Consider the following 12,079-nt stretch of genomic DNA (forward strand, 5'->3'; position numbering starts at 1 on the left):
TGGTCTACCACTCTTAGAATGCTAGATGAAGTCAATCTTTCATTCACCCATCTTACTACAGGTGTATTTCTTTCAAGCCCTGTGGTAAGTCTACTGGTGGAAAGTGGTAAGCTACTCCTTTCGAATAGACGGAATCAAATGAGCTGCACTTACATAGCTTGTATTAAACCGCAATGAAATCATTCAACCTTTGATGTGGTGTTCTCTAACCAACATCTGATTTGATACCAGGAACAGGATTTGATGCCAAGATCAACTGCTCCACTAGGCATCTGAGTTCACCGCCTTTTTTCAGCTCTAAATATACAATTACCTCCAATCCTTACTGTTACTCCATGTTATTTACCCACCTTGGCGGTCTTCTCTTGTTAATTACTGTTTTGATCTTTGTTAGTTCAAAAAAAGAATACAAATCCAATTATCTTACAAAATGAATCTTATAGTATTATAAATAGTGTGAATCCTGATGCTATAATTTGTAAAAATGGCTCTAGAAACAATTATTCTGTTGGTTGTTCTTTTGTGGTATGCAACACAACATACATGTTTGGTCTTACCAGTATCACCAGTATTTTTGTTGTAGAGCTGTGTCATTAATAAGCCTTTGCATATAATTATCCCAAAATTTTGACATGTTCCTGTTTGCTCAGATTCCATGAGTGCCTTACAGGTGATTAATGATATGCACTTCAGACAGCCTGTGTTGCATTTGAGATTCAGTGTGTTATTTTGCAAATGAATCATGGTAATACAACTGTGAACTTCTGCTGAATCAGGCAATGAGTGCGCAACCCACTGGGTTGGTCTAGTGGTGAACACGTCTTCCCAAATCAGCTGATTTGGAAGTCGAGTGTTCCAGTAAGAGAGTCTAGTAAAGTCAGTTATTTTTACACGGATTTGAATTCTAGGTAGACGATAACCAGTGTTCTTTGGTGGTTGGGTTTCAATTAACCACACATCTCAGGAATGGTCAAACTGAGATTGTACAAGACTAGACTTCATTTACACTCATGCATATCATCCTCATTCATACTCTGAAGTATTATCTGAAAGGTAATTACTGGAGGCTAAACAGGAATAAGAAAAGAAAGACAATGAGCGCGCTGACGGTGTGGCAAAGTAGGCTTGTTTCCAGCCTCCTTTCACCAATTGTGTTGCTTTGAATGATTTGTCCATTTTCTAATGTGCCATGGTTCATGATGAGTGGCAAAGTGAGTGGGATGCTAATAAACTTCATCCAATCACGAACACTGTGTCGGCGTGGAGCTCCTCATGCAGAAATAACTGTCGAAAGGAGGTTATTATTTGCCATTTGCGAATAGGGCACACTAGGCTTACTCACAGATATCTGATGACACAAACAGATGTACCCATTTGTGCACCTGCGACTGCCAACTAGCAGTGTACCACAACCTTGTGGATTGTATCAGTTATGCATTATTGCGTCGCAGGTTTAACCTAGAAACTAATGTGTGAACTATTCTAAGTGATAATGAAATGTTATGTTATAAGATTTCTTAGGGCTGTCCTTTTATATTCAAGTATTTGATTTTTTTGTAGTGTTTCATCTATTCATTCCATTTGATGTAAAGCAGATGGTAATTTTATTAATTTAATTGTATTAATTTTTTTATTACAACAAATATATCATGTCTGGGCGATGATAATGTAGAACCATTTTTAGCTAAGGAAAACAAATAATAAAAAAAATATATCATATACATGATTAATCATAAATAAATATATGTAAGTGGCTTTAGTCTCACTTAAAAATAATAAATACATGAAATAGTAGCAAACATAAGAAAATATTAAATAAATGAAGAAACTGAATAAGATACAAAAGATAAATAATAACAATTTAGAAGGTATTAATGAAGAAATTAATCAGCATATTTTATTTTTACACAGTAAATGATAGTGTAGAAACTTTTTTTATTTTATTGTCATTTACACAAATTTTATTTAGTTAACACTTATCAATGGAGCAATACTGTTTCTGCAAAAAAGAATTTTTAATTTTTATTTCATATGTATTGTTTGGAAAATATTTTAAATGGGTTGATACTTATTAAATACTGTATTCATATTAGGGCACCAAACAATGATATTATGGCCTGTTTTTGTATCTTGAAAGTTATTCTGACATTTGAAAGGGATCAAGAGATGTTAATATTACATTTCAGGAGTATAAGGAATATTAAATATTTAATAAAAATAACATAATTATGTTATTTCAATAACAGTCTGGTTTTGTTACTTTCTTCACTATTTTTTAATAAGCATTAAAATATTCTGACCACCAATTTTATTAGCAATAATAATATAGTTAATAGTAATAATTTAATAGCTTTAACCACATTCCAGTCAGTATTAGTTCATTTAGTACATTTAATGTTAGTTTAGCTAACATTTTACCTAAACAAAAACAATGCAAATGTAGACGTTAAATAGTGATGAGCATAAGTGACGACTGTGAGAGATGGAGGTGTAGAAAAGAGAATGTTGAATAAATGTGCAGTTGTTTATAAATAATACATGGTGGACTATTTTGTCTTCATTGCAGTAAACAACTTTGAAGCATAGAATTATTGATTTTTTTTTCATTTAACACAAAATATTGCTCTAATATGTAAGGTTGCCTAGAAATATAAAATTATTCTTAAAATAAAGAGCGGTGAACAGTAAACAGATTCTTGCAAAAATAGTGGTAGACAGCTAATGGAACTTCGCCCAATAACCAAATGTAATTATATGATGATTAAATTTATATAAAACTGAATTTGGTATATGTTAGTTTTAGCTAAACTCTGGGTTTCAAGTAGTTTTGGCTGTATTAAAATTTAATAGGATGAAACTATCTTTAAATTAAACTAATTAAATTAAACTAACTTTAAATTCTTTAAAGTTTTCTGTTCCTCTTTTTTATCACTAAGATTGAATGATTTATTATGAAAGCTTTGATTTAGTAACTACAATTCATTAAATATTATAATTTCTTTGAGTTTTTAAAAGATATATTCAAATATAAAGTGCAGTATATGACGACCTGTTTAAATAATAATTGTTAGTTTTTGAAAAAAGGTAGTGTAACTCAACAACTATTACATAATGTATACAATAAGAAAGAAAAAAAAATTGAAAATATGACAATTGTTCTTGTGAGAATGTGATGCAAAAAATTCAGTCTGTTTCAACATGGAAGTTTGTAACAATAAAACTATTGGTGTTTGAGAAAGTCATTTCTAAGAATAACAAAATTTAAAAATTTGACATTAAAGATGCATTCAAAGTATTTAAAATTGAAGATCAAAAATTAGTACTATTTTTCATTCTGGTATATCTAGAACATTACATCTGGCTGATAAAACAAAATAAGTAACTGGTCTGTATAAACAATGAAAAAAGAAAACATGACACTGGCCAAGAAATGCAGAAGATATTCATGTCTTTATGACAAAGAAAGAGGATTAAAACCTGCAATTAATTGAAATTGACAAAAAAGGAATATTTTTCTGATAAAAAATTAAACAAATTCAAATCAAATGTTAAATCAGTTATTTTAATTCACTCATAAAATTATTGAATTCATACAGATTGAAGTGCTTTTTATTCAACAATATTTATCAAATTGTATAAATTCCTCAAAAATATCACTCCTCAATAACATTTCCAATGTAAAAAATCTGATGCAGACACCACATGACTTTTTTGTATGCTTATTAAATTACACATACATTTTTTTAGAATGAAAAGTACATAAAATTTTACTTCATTAATAACCTCTGATATTTTTTCATAATTTTTTTAATTGTTATAATTAAATTATTCTTAATTCAACTTTTTTTAGAATCTGAGGTTAATAATTATTAATGAATCAATATATCTAAATTAAAAAAAATGAAGTCTGATTCGAACCAATGTGCCTTCCCTTTGTAAGATCCAAATATTTAATTTGGCTACAACTCTGGAACCAATGAAAATAAGTACCACTTATGATATATCATTGAAAAGCTCTCTAGTATCTTTTACAAAATTGCACTGCCACAAAAACTAATATCATCAAAAGTTTTAGGATTGATATATTTAACACTGAACAACTGTGTTGTAGTGTTATTTTCACCTATGAAAAATTTTGTACAATGTAATGAAGAATTTAGTTTTAATATCAGTTATCTTTAATTTGATCGTTACATGTGATCACAATAATTTTTTTTGAGGTTATAGGAATTTGTCATTCAAATTTTCATTAATTAAATCATTTGTAGTGCAAATAAAAAAAAAAAAACATGTACTTATAATTTACACCGTCTGAACTTGTCCTCTATTTTATTGTATTATTTCATAGACAGAATCACATCAATTACTGCAAATTATTTTTTCATGTTTTTAGTTTTTATTTTTGCTCATTCTTAAGTCCCAACTTTTCTCAAAAAATAAAAATTATCTGATTTAGTGTAAATCTATACTTAATCTAGTGCCTAACTTAAAGACAATCTGTTAAAAGTTGTAACCAAATGTTGTATTTAACTGGGTAGAGACCAAAATGTTCTAGTTTCTACATTGGAAAAAGTAATATCACTGCCCTTTAGTAAATGAACAGATAAAATTTACTGTTCTGAGTGAGGCACTTTTAAGAGTGCAACTGAAAATTTGCTGTATTCAGCATAGTATATTCAGGAGCAAAGAATCTGCCCAAGTGACAAACAGCTTTATTGCCTATGCTTTTTAACTAACTTGCCCTGTTGGTTCTGCCTTCTCTAATCCTCCAAATTTGGACAGATTCTTTGCTCTAGAATTTAATATTCCACTATAAATGTAAATTTACTAACTTGTTAGTAATAATACCATTCTCAGTGTTGGTAATTCTATAACCTATTCTGAAAACAGTACTTTTACTAAGGAGAGTAAAATCACTATCTTCTGAAACGTTTAGTGTCCAGCATGCAATTTTACAATTCTTTTTAGTAAATTTACCTGCTTAATTGATGTCACTGGTAAAATTATACTAACTTCAGTGAAAATACATACTCTTCTCATTATTTCTATACATTTAGCAAACAGGCACTGATTATGATCAGCACAAAACCAATTTGTCACTTGAGCACACATGTAAAAGAATTATTGTATTTTTTACATTTTTTCTTGATGTTTTACTCATATCTTTTAATGAGAAATATTGTTATTATTAGCACTATGAAACCAAAAGTAATACATTTCTGTATTTTTTTTTTACAAATAATTAAATTTATTACTAGAGGACTGAATTTTACTAGCTTTGGTTAAGGAAATGGGGTGCTTAATCAGTGTTTAGAAATTTCAATAGAAGCATTCTAACTGTTTATTTTTATTTAATATATTTCATTTTCTCCATGTAATAACATAATTTTTATGAAAAATACATGATAAATGCAAAAAGAGTAAATAATTGTACATTTCAAGGCGGGACGCCAAATATTTTGAGTACAAAGAGCATTGCAACAAAATTTCTCAGATTGCCCTATACCAACAGCATTGTTCTAGTTCAGAGTTAAGTACTGGCAAACTGCGAATATATAGTTTTTGTTGCAGTGCAATTTTGTAAAAGATACAAAGTCTGGTATTCTTTTTTATACTGGAAATGTTTTTGAGAAGTAATTTAAACTTTAATTTGGTTAACTCTGTATGAAAATTAAAACCATATTTCACAATAATGATCAATGAATGAGTTTAAAAGTTGTACAAAATGTAAATTTATTGTTAAATTCAAGTTAATTTATTGTTAATAAATTTACAGGTTTTACTGCACTTTGTGAAAAATATTTTGCAGAAGGTGGAAAAGGAGGAACATATAAGTTAACAGCAACTCTTAATTCTTATATTGGTGCTATGGTTGATGTTATTTATTCTTATGGAGGAGATATCATAAAATTTTCAGGTAGTATTTATCTTGTTTCTATTTTAAATTTGGTAGAAAACAAATTACAATTAATTTTGAAAATTGTACATTTAAATATTTGATTTAAGTTCAGTAGAAATGAGTAGAGGTTATCTATAAGAAATAAAATAACCATTATTTTTATTAAATGACATATACAACTAACAGATTTAATTCTGATTAATGTGTTTTTAAAATGTAAAAATAAAAATTCAGTATTGCTGAGTTAAGAATCTGAACAAAATAAAACTAGAAAGAAACTAATAGCAGAAAAAGTAAGTTAATAAACAAAGTACAAGAATGACTAAATATGTATTCACCAATTTGAAGATAATGTTTTATTAAATTTAATTTTATTACTGTTGTTATAGATAATGATCTTACTAAACTACTCATGATTAATAAATATTCTTTCTTTTTCTTCTCTTTTGCTATTAAGTAGTGAATCCTTCAGCCGTAATTTGAAGTGCTTATGATCAAGTGCCAACCTTTACTCCTCCTGTACACTCTTTCCTTTCCTACAAGCTATTCAACCCAAATAATTAGCTCATGCCATACAAAGTTGAGCTCCTCCTCTCCTTCCTTCTGCTCTTGCTTCTAATATACCTTTATTTCCTATTCTCTCCATATTAAGGGACCCCTAAGAATGACTTTTCTCTTTCTAAAAAGGCAGAGAAAAGAGCATCTTAGTGTTCTTTTCTCTATCTTGGAAAGTAATTGCTCTTATTTTAATTGTTATTTTATCTTCTTAAAAAATTTGCTAAAAACCTCATTTCTGCAGCCATTATTCTGTTGTGTTGTTTGCCTAAAACTATAGTGGTCTTTGTTCTACATAGTGTAGTAGAGTCAGCAGAGAGGTTATGTTATACACCCTCATCTTTGCTTCTTCTTGAATGTCTCTTCTCAGATAGTTGATTATTTGTGAACATTGAAGTTTAACACACTGGTTAAACATTTCTTTAACCAACTTTAATAAAAAGAAGGGGTTTTTTGTTTTGACCTTATATTTTGGGTTTATGTTTTTTTATGTGTATCTAAGCCTTACCCTTCACCAAATGGTCTGATTTTGATAATTTTTACTTCCTTTTATGAAGTAAAGGAAGTATTGTGATTGCGAAAAATTCTGGTTTCCAGATTTCAATGGAAATACCCATTTTGACCATCCCCGAATTCATTTTGACTAGTTTTGGCATATCTGTATGTATGTATGTATATATCTCGCATAACATAACGATTAGCTGTAGGATGTTGAAATTTTGGATTTAGGATTGTTGTAACATGTAGTTGTGCACCTCCCTTTTTGATTGCAATCAACTGAAGCAAAAGTGTCCAAAAAAGTCCAAAATTCCCCAAAATTTGGATTTTGGCTTTTTTCTTAACTGCAGTAAACAGTTTTATTGCCAACAATAAATCATAGATCATATATCATAAGTGGTACTTATTTTCATCAGTTCCAGAGTTATAGCCAAATAAAATTTTAATTATTAAAATATTTGGATCTTAGGGGAAGGCACATTGGTTCAAATCAGACTTCATCTCCTTTTTTTTAACTTTTTTTTTTTAATTTAAATATATTAGTTTATTAACCTCTGATTGTAAAAAGATTTTTACGATGGATAATAGTTCAATAACAACAAAAGAAAACGAAATGAAAAAATATCAGAAGTTTTTAATGAAATAAAATTTTATGTACTTTTCATTTTAAAAAAATGTATAAATGTAATTTAATAGGTGTACAAGGAAGTCATGTGTTGTCCAGATCACACTTTTTGATTTTGTTGAAGTTCCTGTGCTGGTCCCATCGTAACTTTTTTTACAGTTTACTTTAACAAAAAATGTTTAAAACAAAACAAAACTTGAACTTTCTCATTTTATTTTTTATTGCCATCTTTGTTAAATATTGGATTACTATATGCAATGATGTTTTGATTTTAAAAAATCAATTCAAAATTAAAAATTTTTTTACCTTTTAAGGTTATTTTTTTAAGTCTACTTTATTATTATACTTTTTAAATTGTTTGTTGTTGGCAACTGTCACTTGTTTGTTATTGTAACACGTAGGCTTATTAGTAATATATTGTTTACAGTACTTAACAATTTTTATTTTATAAACATGGTTGTACATTTTATGACTTGAAGAAACAAAAATCATACATTAAAATGGTAATAACCATAAGTATTTAACCTATATAATTTAGGAGAAAAAAAATCAGTTTCTTTTATATATATATATATATGTAGGATCAATAACTATTCATTAAGAAACAAATTACCGAATTAAACAGCAGTAAGGAATCGTGTTTGTATTCTAGTTGACTAGCACACTGCTCATGAGATAGATATACTATTTCTTCACCAATCTCATAGACTATATTTGATTTATGATATTATTCAGACTTTTTGATGGTATAATTTAAAAAGATAGAAAAAGTAGAATTAAGTGATTAAAATTAATAATTTTTATTTTATTATTGATGCATTTAAAAATTTCACAGCGTTTTATTTGCAGTATGTCTTAAAAAAATTGTATTATTCCAGGTGATGCTTTTCTAGCAGTCTGGAAAGTTAAAAGAAATGATTATATAGTTGAAGTAATCCATAGAGCTATTGTATGTGCAATGTATATTCAGCATTCTTTAGGTTCATTTGAAACAGATGCTAATGTACTTCTGAGAGGTGAGAATATTGTTTTTAAATTAATCATATTATTTAATAATAGTTTATAAGATTATATTAAATTAAGTTAAATGTTTGACTAATTGCTCTCTATTAAATATTAAAAAAAAAAAAAATTATAAAACAACCAAATTTAAAATATAACAGAAGTTAAAAAATTAAATATTATGATTTAAGTTAAAAACTTCTATTTAAGTAATATCATTATTGGCAACAAAGTTTATACTTACTCTTGGAATGGGATTTTTTTTATTTTGGATGGTACTGGACATCATGCAGTTGTTCATTCTAACAAGAAGTGTATGTATATTACCTGTAAAGATCTAAGAAAATAACTTAGCCAGTGCCACATTACATCTTATTATTATTCATAAACCTTGGAGAGATGTTCCATGTGTAACTAAACGATTAAGGATTAGCTGTTACCCTCATTAACTCCACTGGACACAGCGAAGATTAACTGGACTTCAATTTGAAAAATACATAATCTTGTTTTACAGTTCTTTGTGATAGAGTAGTAGGATAGCCTACGAGCCTCCAAGGTATATATGACAGTTATAGTTATGGTAGAGCATATAATTTCTGGTATTTATAACTGGTTTGGTAAGGCAAGGGCTATGGAGAATATACTTGACATTAAGCAGACAATTGTGATAGCACAATCAGGGAAAAGCAGATGAAATATTGTTTAATAGAGGTCTACTGGTCCATCAAGTTGCTTGCTATGTGTATACCATACTTGTGCACTATCAAATTTCCATGGAAAATATCATCTATGCTTCAACCCATATTTTTTTTACTGCAATCTCATCACAGAATCTTGGGAATGATTTGGTTTGAGAATGTCTTTGCTTCTTAATAATTAAGAGGTACAGAAATTTCTTTGCCTTCTCTTAATTGAGTGAAATTAGGGAAGGATCAACATGGATTTTGCAGAGGACGATCCTGTACAGACTGTGCATTTGCAGTGGACAGCTGATAGAAAAACACCATGAATTTTATTCCATTTGTATCTTTCATTGACTAGATGAAAGCTTTTGATAAGATGTCTTGTTTGAAGCTGCGGGAAGTTTTAAAAAGGTGTTCTGGAAAATTTCATTAAGACAATACAAAGTCTCTATTATAATGCCCACATTGGTGTTATTAAGTGGGTGATCAGGTTGTGGAAGAATGTGTGAAATAGAGTCAGACAAGGGGTCTGTTATCAACTATGTTATTTAATTTATAAATTGATGATGTTGTTGAAAATTAGCAAAAAGTTTTAAAATATAATTTCATGATTATATTTCAGAGTTAAAACATCATAAATGATGTTTAACTCTGAAATTTGCTATTGGCAGTCTTTAGGATACATTCCATACTAAGCTGATATAAATTGGAGATATCTACTAAGAAGAGAAAGGTACTAAGGCTTTGTAGATGAGGAACCCATGTGACAAAGATAATGATAAATAATGAGATATTAAACCAAGTAACTACATTTGATTATCTGAGTTGTAGTTTGTCTTTTTTTAAATCAGAAGATGCTTATAATCTATGCTAAGCTGCATAGATTTCAGAAGCTGCAAGGTACCATGCAAAGGAATCTTGTCAGTAAAGTAAGGAAGGAAACGGTTATTAAATTTTACAAAACTATGATTGTACTGGCATTACTGTATGGTTCTGAGACTTGGACTCCTTATTTCACATCAAGTTGAAAAATTGAATCTGTGGAAATGAGATTTTTGCGTGGAGTGTTGGGTATTTCATTGAAGCATCATATCAGTCAGTACTGATGTAATACGTCAGCAATTAGGAGTTGACATTATCGGGAAGCATGGTTGCAAAAGGTAGGCAGTAGTGAATGAGTCATATATAGATATGATGAATGGAAATAGAATTCTACAGATTATGTAGGGTTATAGAGCAGTTGGTGTGAGACAAATAGGATGGTCAAGAAAGAGATGGAGGGAGCAGCTGTGAGATTTCTGAGACTGAGTGATTGAGTCTATGCCAATGGAATAGGCTTTTATGGCCAACCTATAATGTTCATGATGATGATGATGACCTCTTAATAATGATATTTATCTCTCTTAATGACCTTGCTCTCTTGCTGTCCTACATTCTAATAATACCTTCTGCTTGTATAATTCTATAATGTTTAGCATTTTGCAATATCCGAATCAATAAAACTATTATAAAATCTAAACTATATGGATGAGTTCAAAAACAACTCAGTCTATCATTATAATCGTAACATTAAATCTTCCTCAGGTATTGTTTCCATTTTGTAGATTGTTGATGAGTAACTTTGTTGTGTTAATGTATTTAGAAAATGATCGAAATATGATTTTAGCTTTAATTAAATTTTTTAGATTTTTTACTGTTATTTTCCAAGACATAAAAGTGTTCGGTGAAGAGTAATTATGGCAGTATTAAACAATGAAAGACAACAGGAAAACAAAGGATGAGAAATAAATAGGGTACTTTTCCTAGGACCAAATTGTCATCAGGACAATTTGAGGAATTGGTCCTCAATTTTTGAGGAATTGGTCTCATCAGGATCAAATTGTGACTACTGATTGAGAGTTAAAGATGCTTGAACAATTTCTATAAAGCATAATTGCATTTATTACAACAGATTACAATCATGAAAAATATTGAAAGAAAATAACTTTTGTTCAGATTTATTGGTCAGTTAAATTTCAATTATTAATGAATAAATTAGCTAGAATATTTTTTCTCAGTTAAATCTAAATAATTAATCATTGAAATTTAATTTTAGGTTATGTTTATAAAGTTTAATAAATATGACCTAATCCAAAATACTGTTAATGGTGTTAGGATTAAATTTAATTTACTATTTTTTGGACAAGATGTAGACAATATAGTCTTATTGGAAATGTTTTGTTTTTAAGTTAAATTGGCAATATCAGCTGGAAATGTAATATTTTCAAGTATTGGTGAAGAAACATCAAAATATTATGTTATTTATGGTAAAGCTGTTGATGAGGTTAAAGAAGCACAAGATACATGCGTTTCTGGTGATGTTGTGTTGGCACCATCTGCTTGGGGCCATTGCAGCCATGTCAATTATTTATATACTCATAAAGACGAAATACATATAAAGGTATTTTTTAATAATATCGTTAATTTAATTTTTATTAACAAATTTTCCAATTAATCTATGATTACTGGACCCACTTTTTCTAGTAATTATCAATTCTAAAAAAGCCTGATTATAAAAAAATGAAATTTTCAAGGTAATGAACAGCAAATACAAAAGAAAGTAAAATATTTATTTTTTTTTAAATATGTGGAAGTATGCTTTAACATGAAGATTATTTTTATTATCACTGATATTGTAGACATTCATGTTAGTTGATTACAACATTGTTTCTGTTGTATATCTTATTGATTAAAGAAAAGGTTTAGGTTGATAATAATACCCAATATCATTTATAGTGAAATGAATTAAAACAATATGGGTTAGTCCTTCCCACAAAA

The 12,079-nt window shown here is 28.7% G+C and overlaps 1 protein-coding gene across 1 annotated transcript in view; it reads left to right on the forward strand.

The window, feature by feature from the left end:
* The window catches only part of LOC142328352 (adenylate cyclase type 10-like), a 60,143-nt gene that overhangs the window by 10,768 nt on the left and 37,296 nt on the right, over nucleotides 1-12,079 (forward strand). The window contains exons 3-5 of the mRNA XM_075372059.1: nucleotides 5,777-5,917; nucleotides 8,456-8,593; nucleotides 11,491-11,702. Of these exons, the coding sequence (XP_075228174.1) occupies nucleotides 5,777-5,917; nucleotides 8,456-8,593; nucleotides 11,491-11,702 (491 nt within the window). The remainder of the gene's footprint in view (nucleotides 1-5,776; nucleotides 5,918-8,455; nucleotides 8,594-11,490; nucleotides 11,703-12,079) is intronic.

The sequence above is a fragment of the Lycorma delicatula genome, chromosome 7 (assembly GCF_047948215.1).
Source record: "Lycorma delicatula isolate Av1 chromosome 7, ASM4794821v1, whole genome shotgun sequence".
Classification (NCBI taxonomy): domain Eukaryota; kingdom Metazoa; phylum Arthropoda; class Insecta; order Hemiptera; family Fulgoridae; genus Lycorma; species Lycorma delicatula.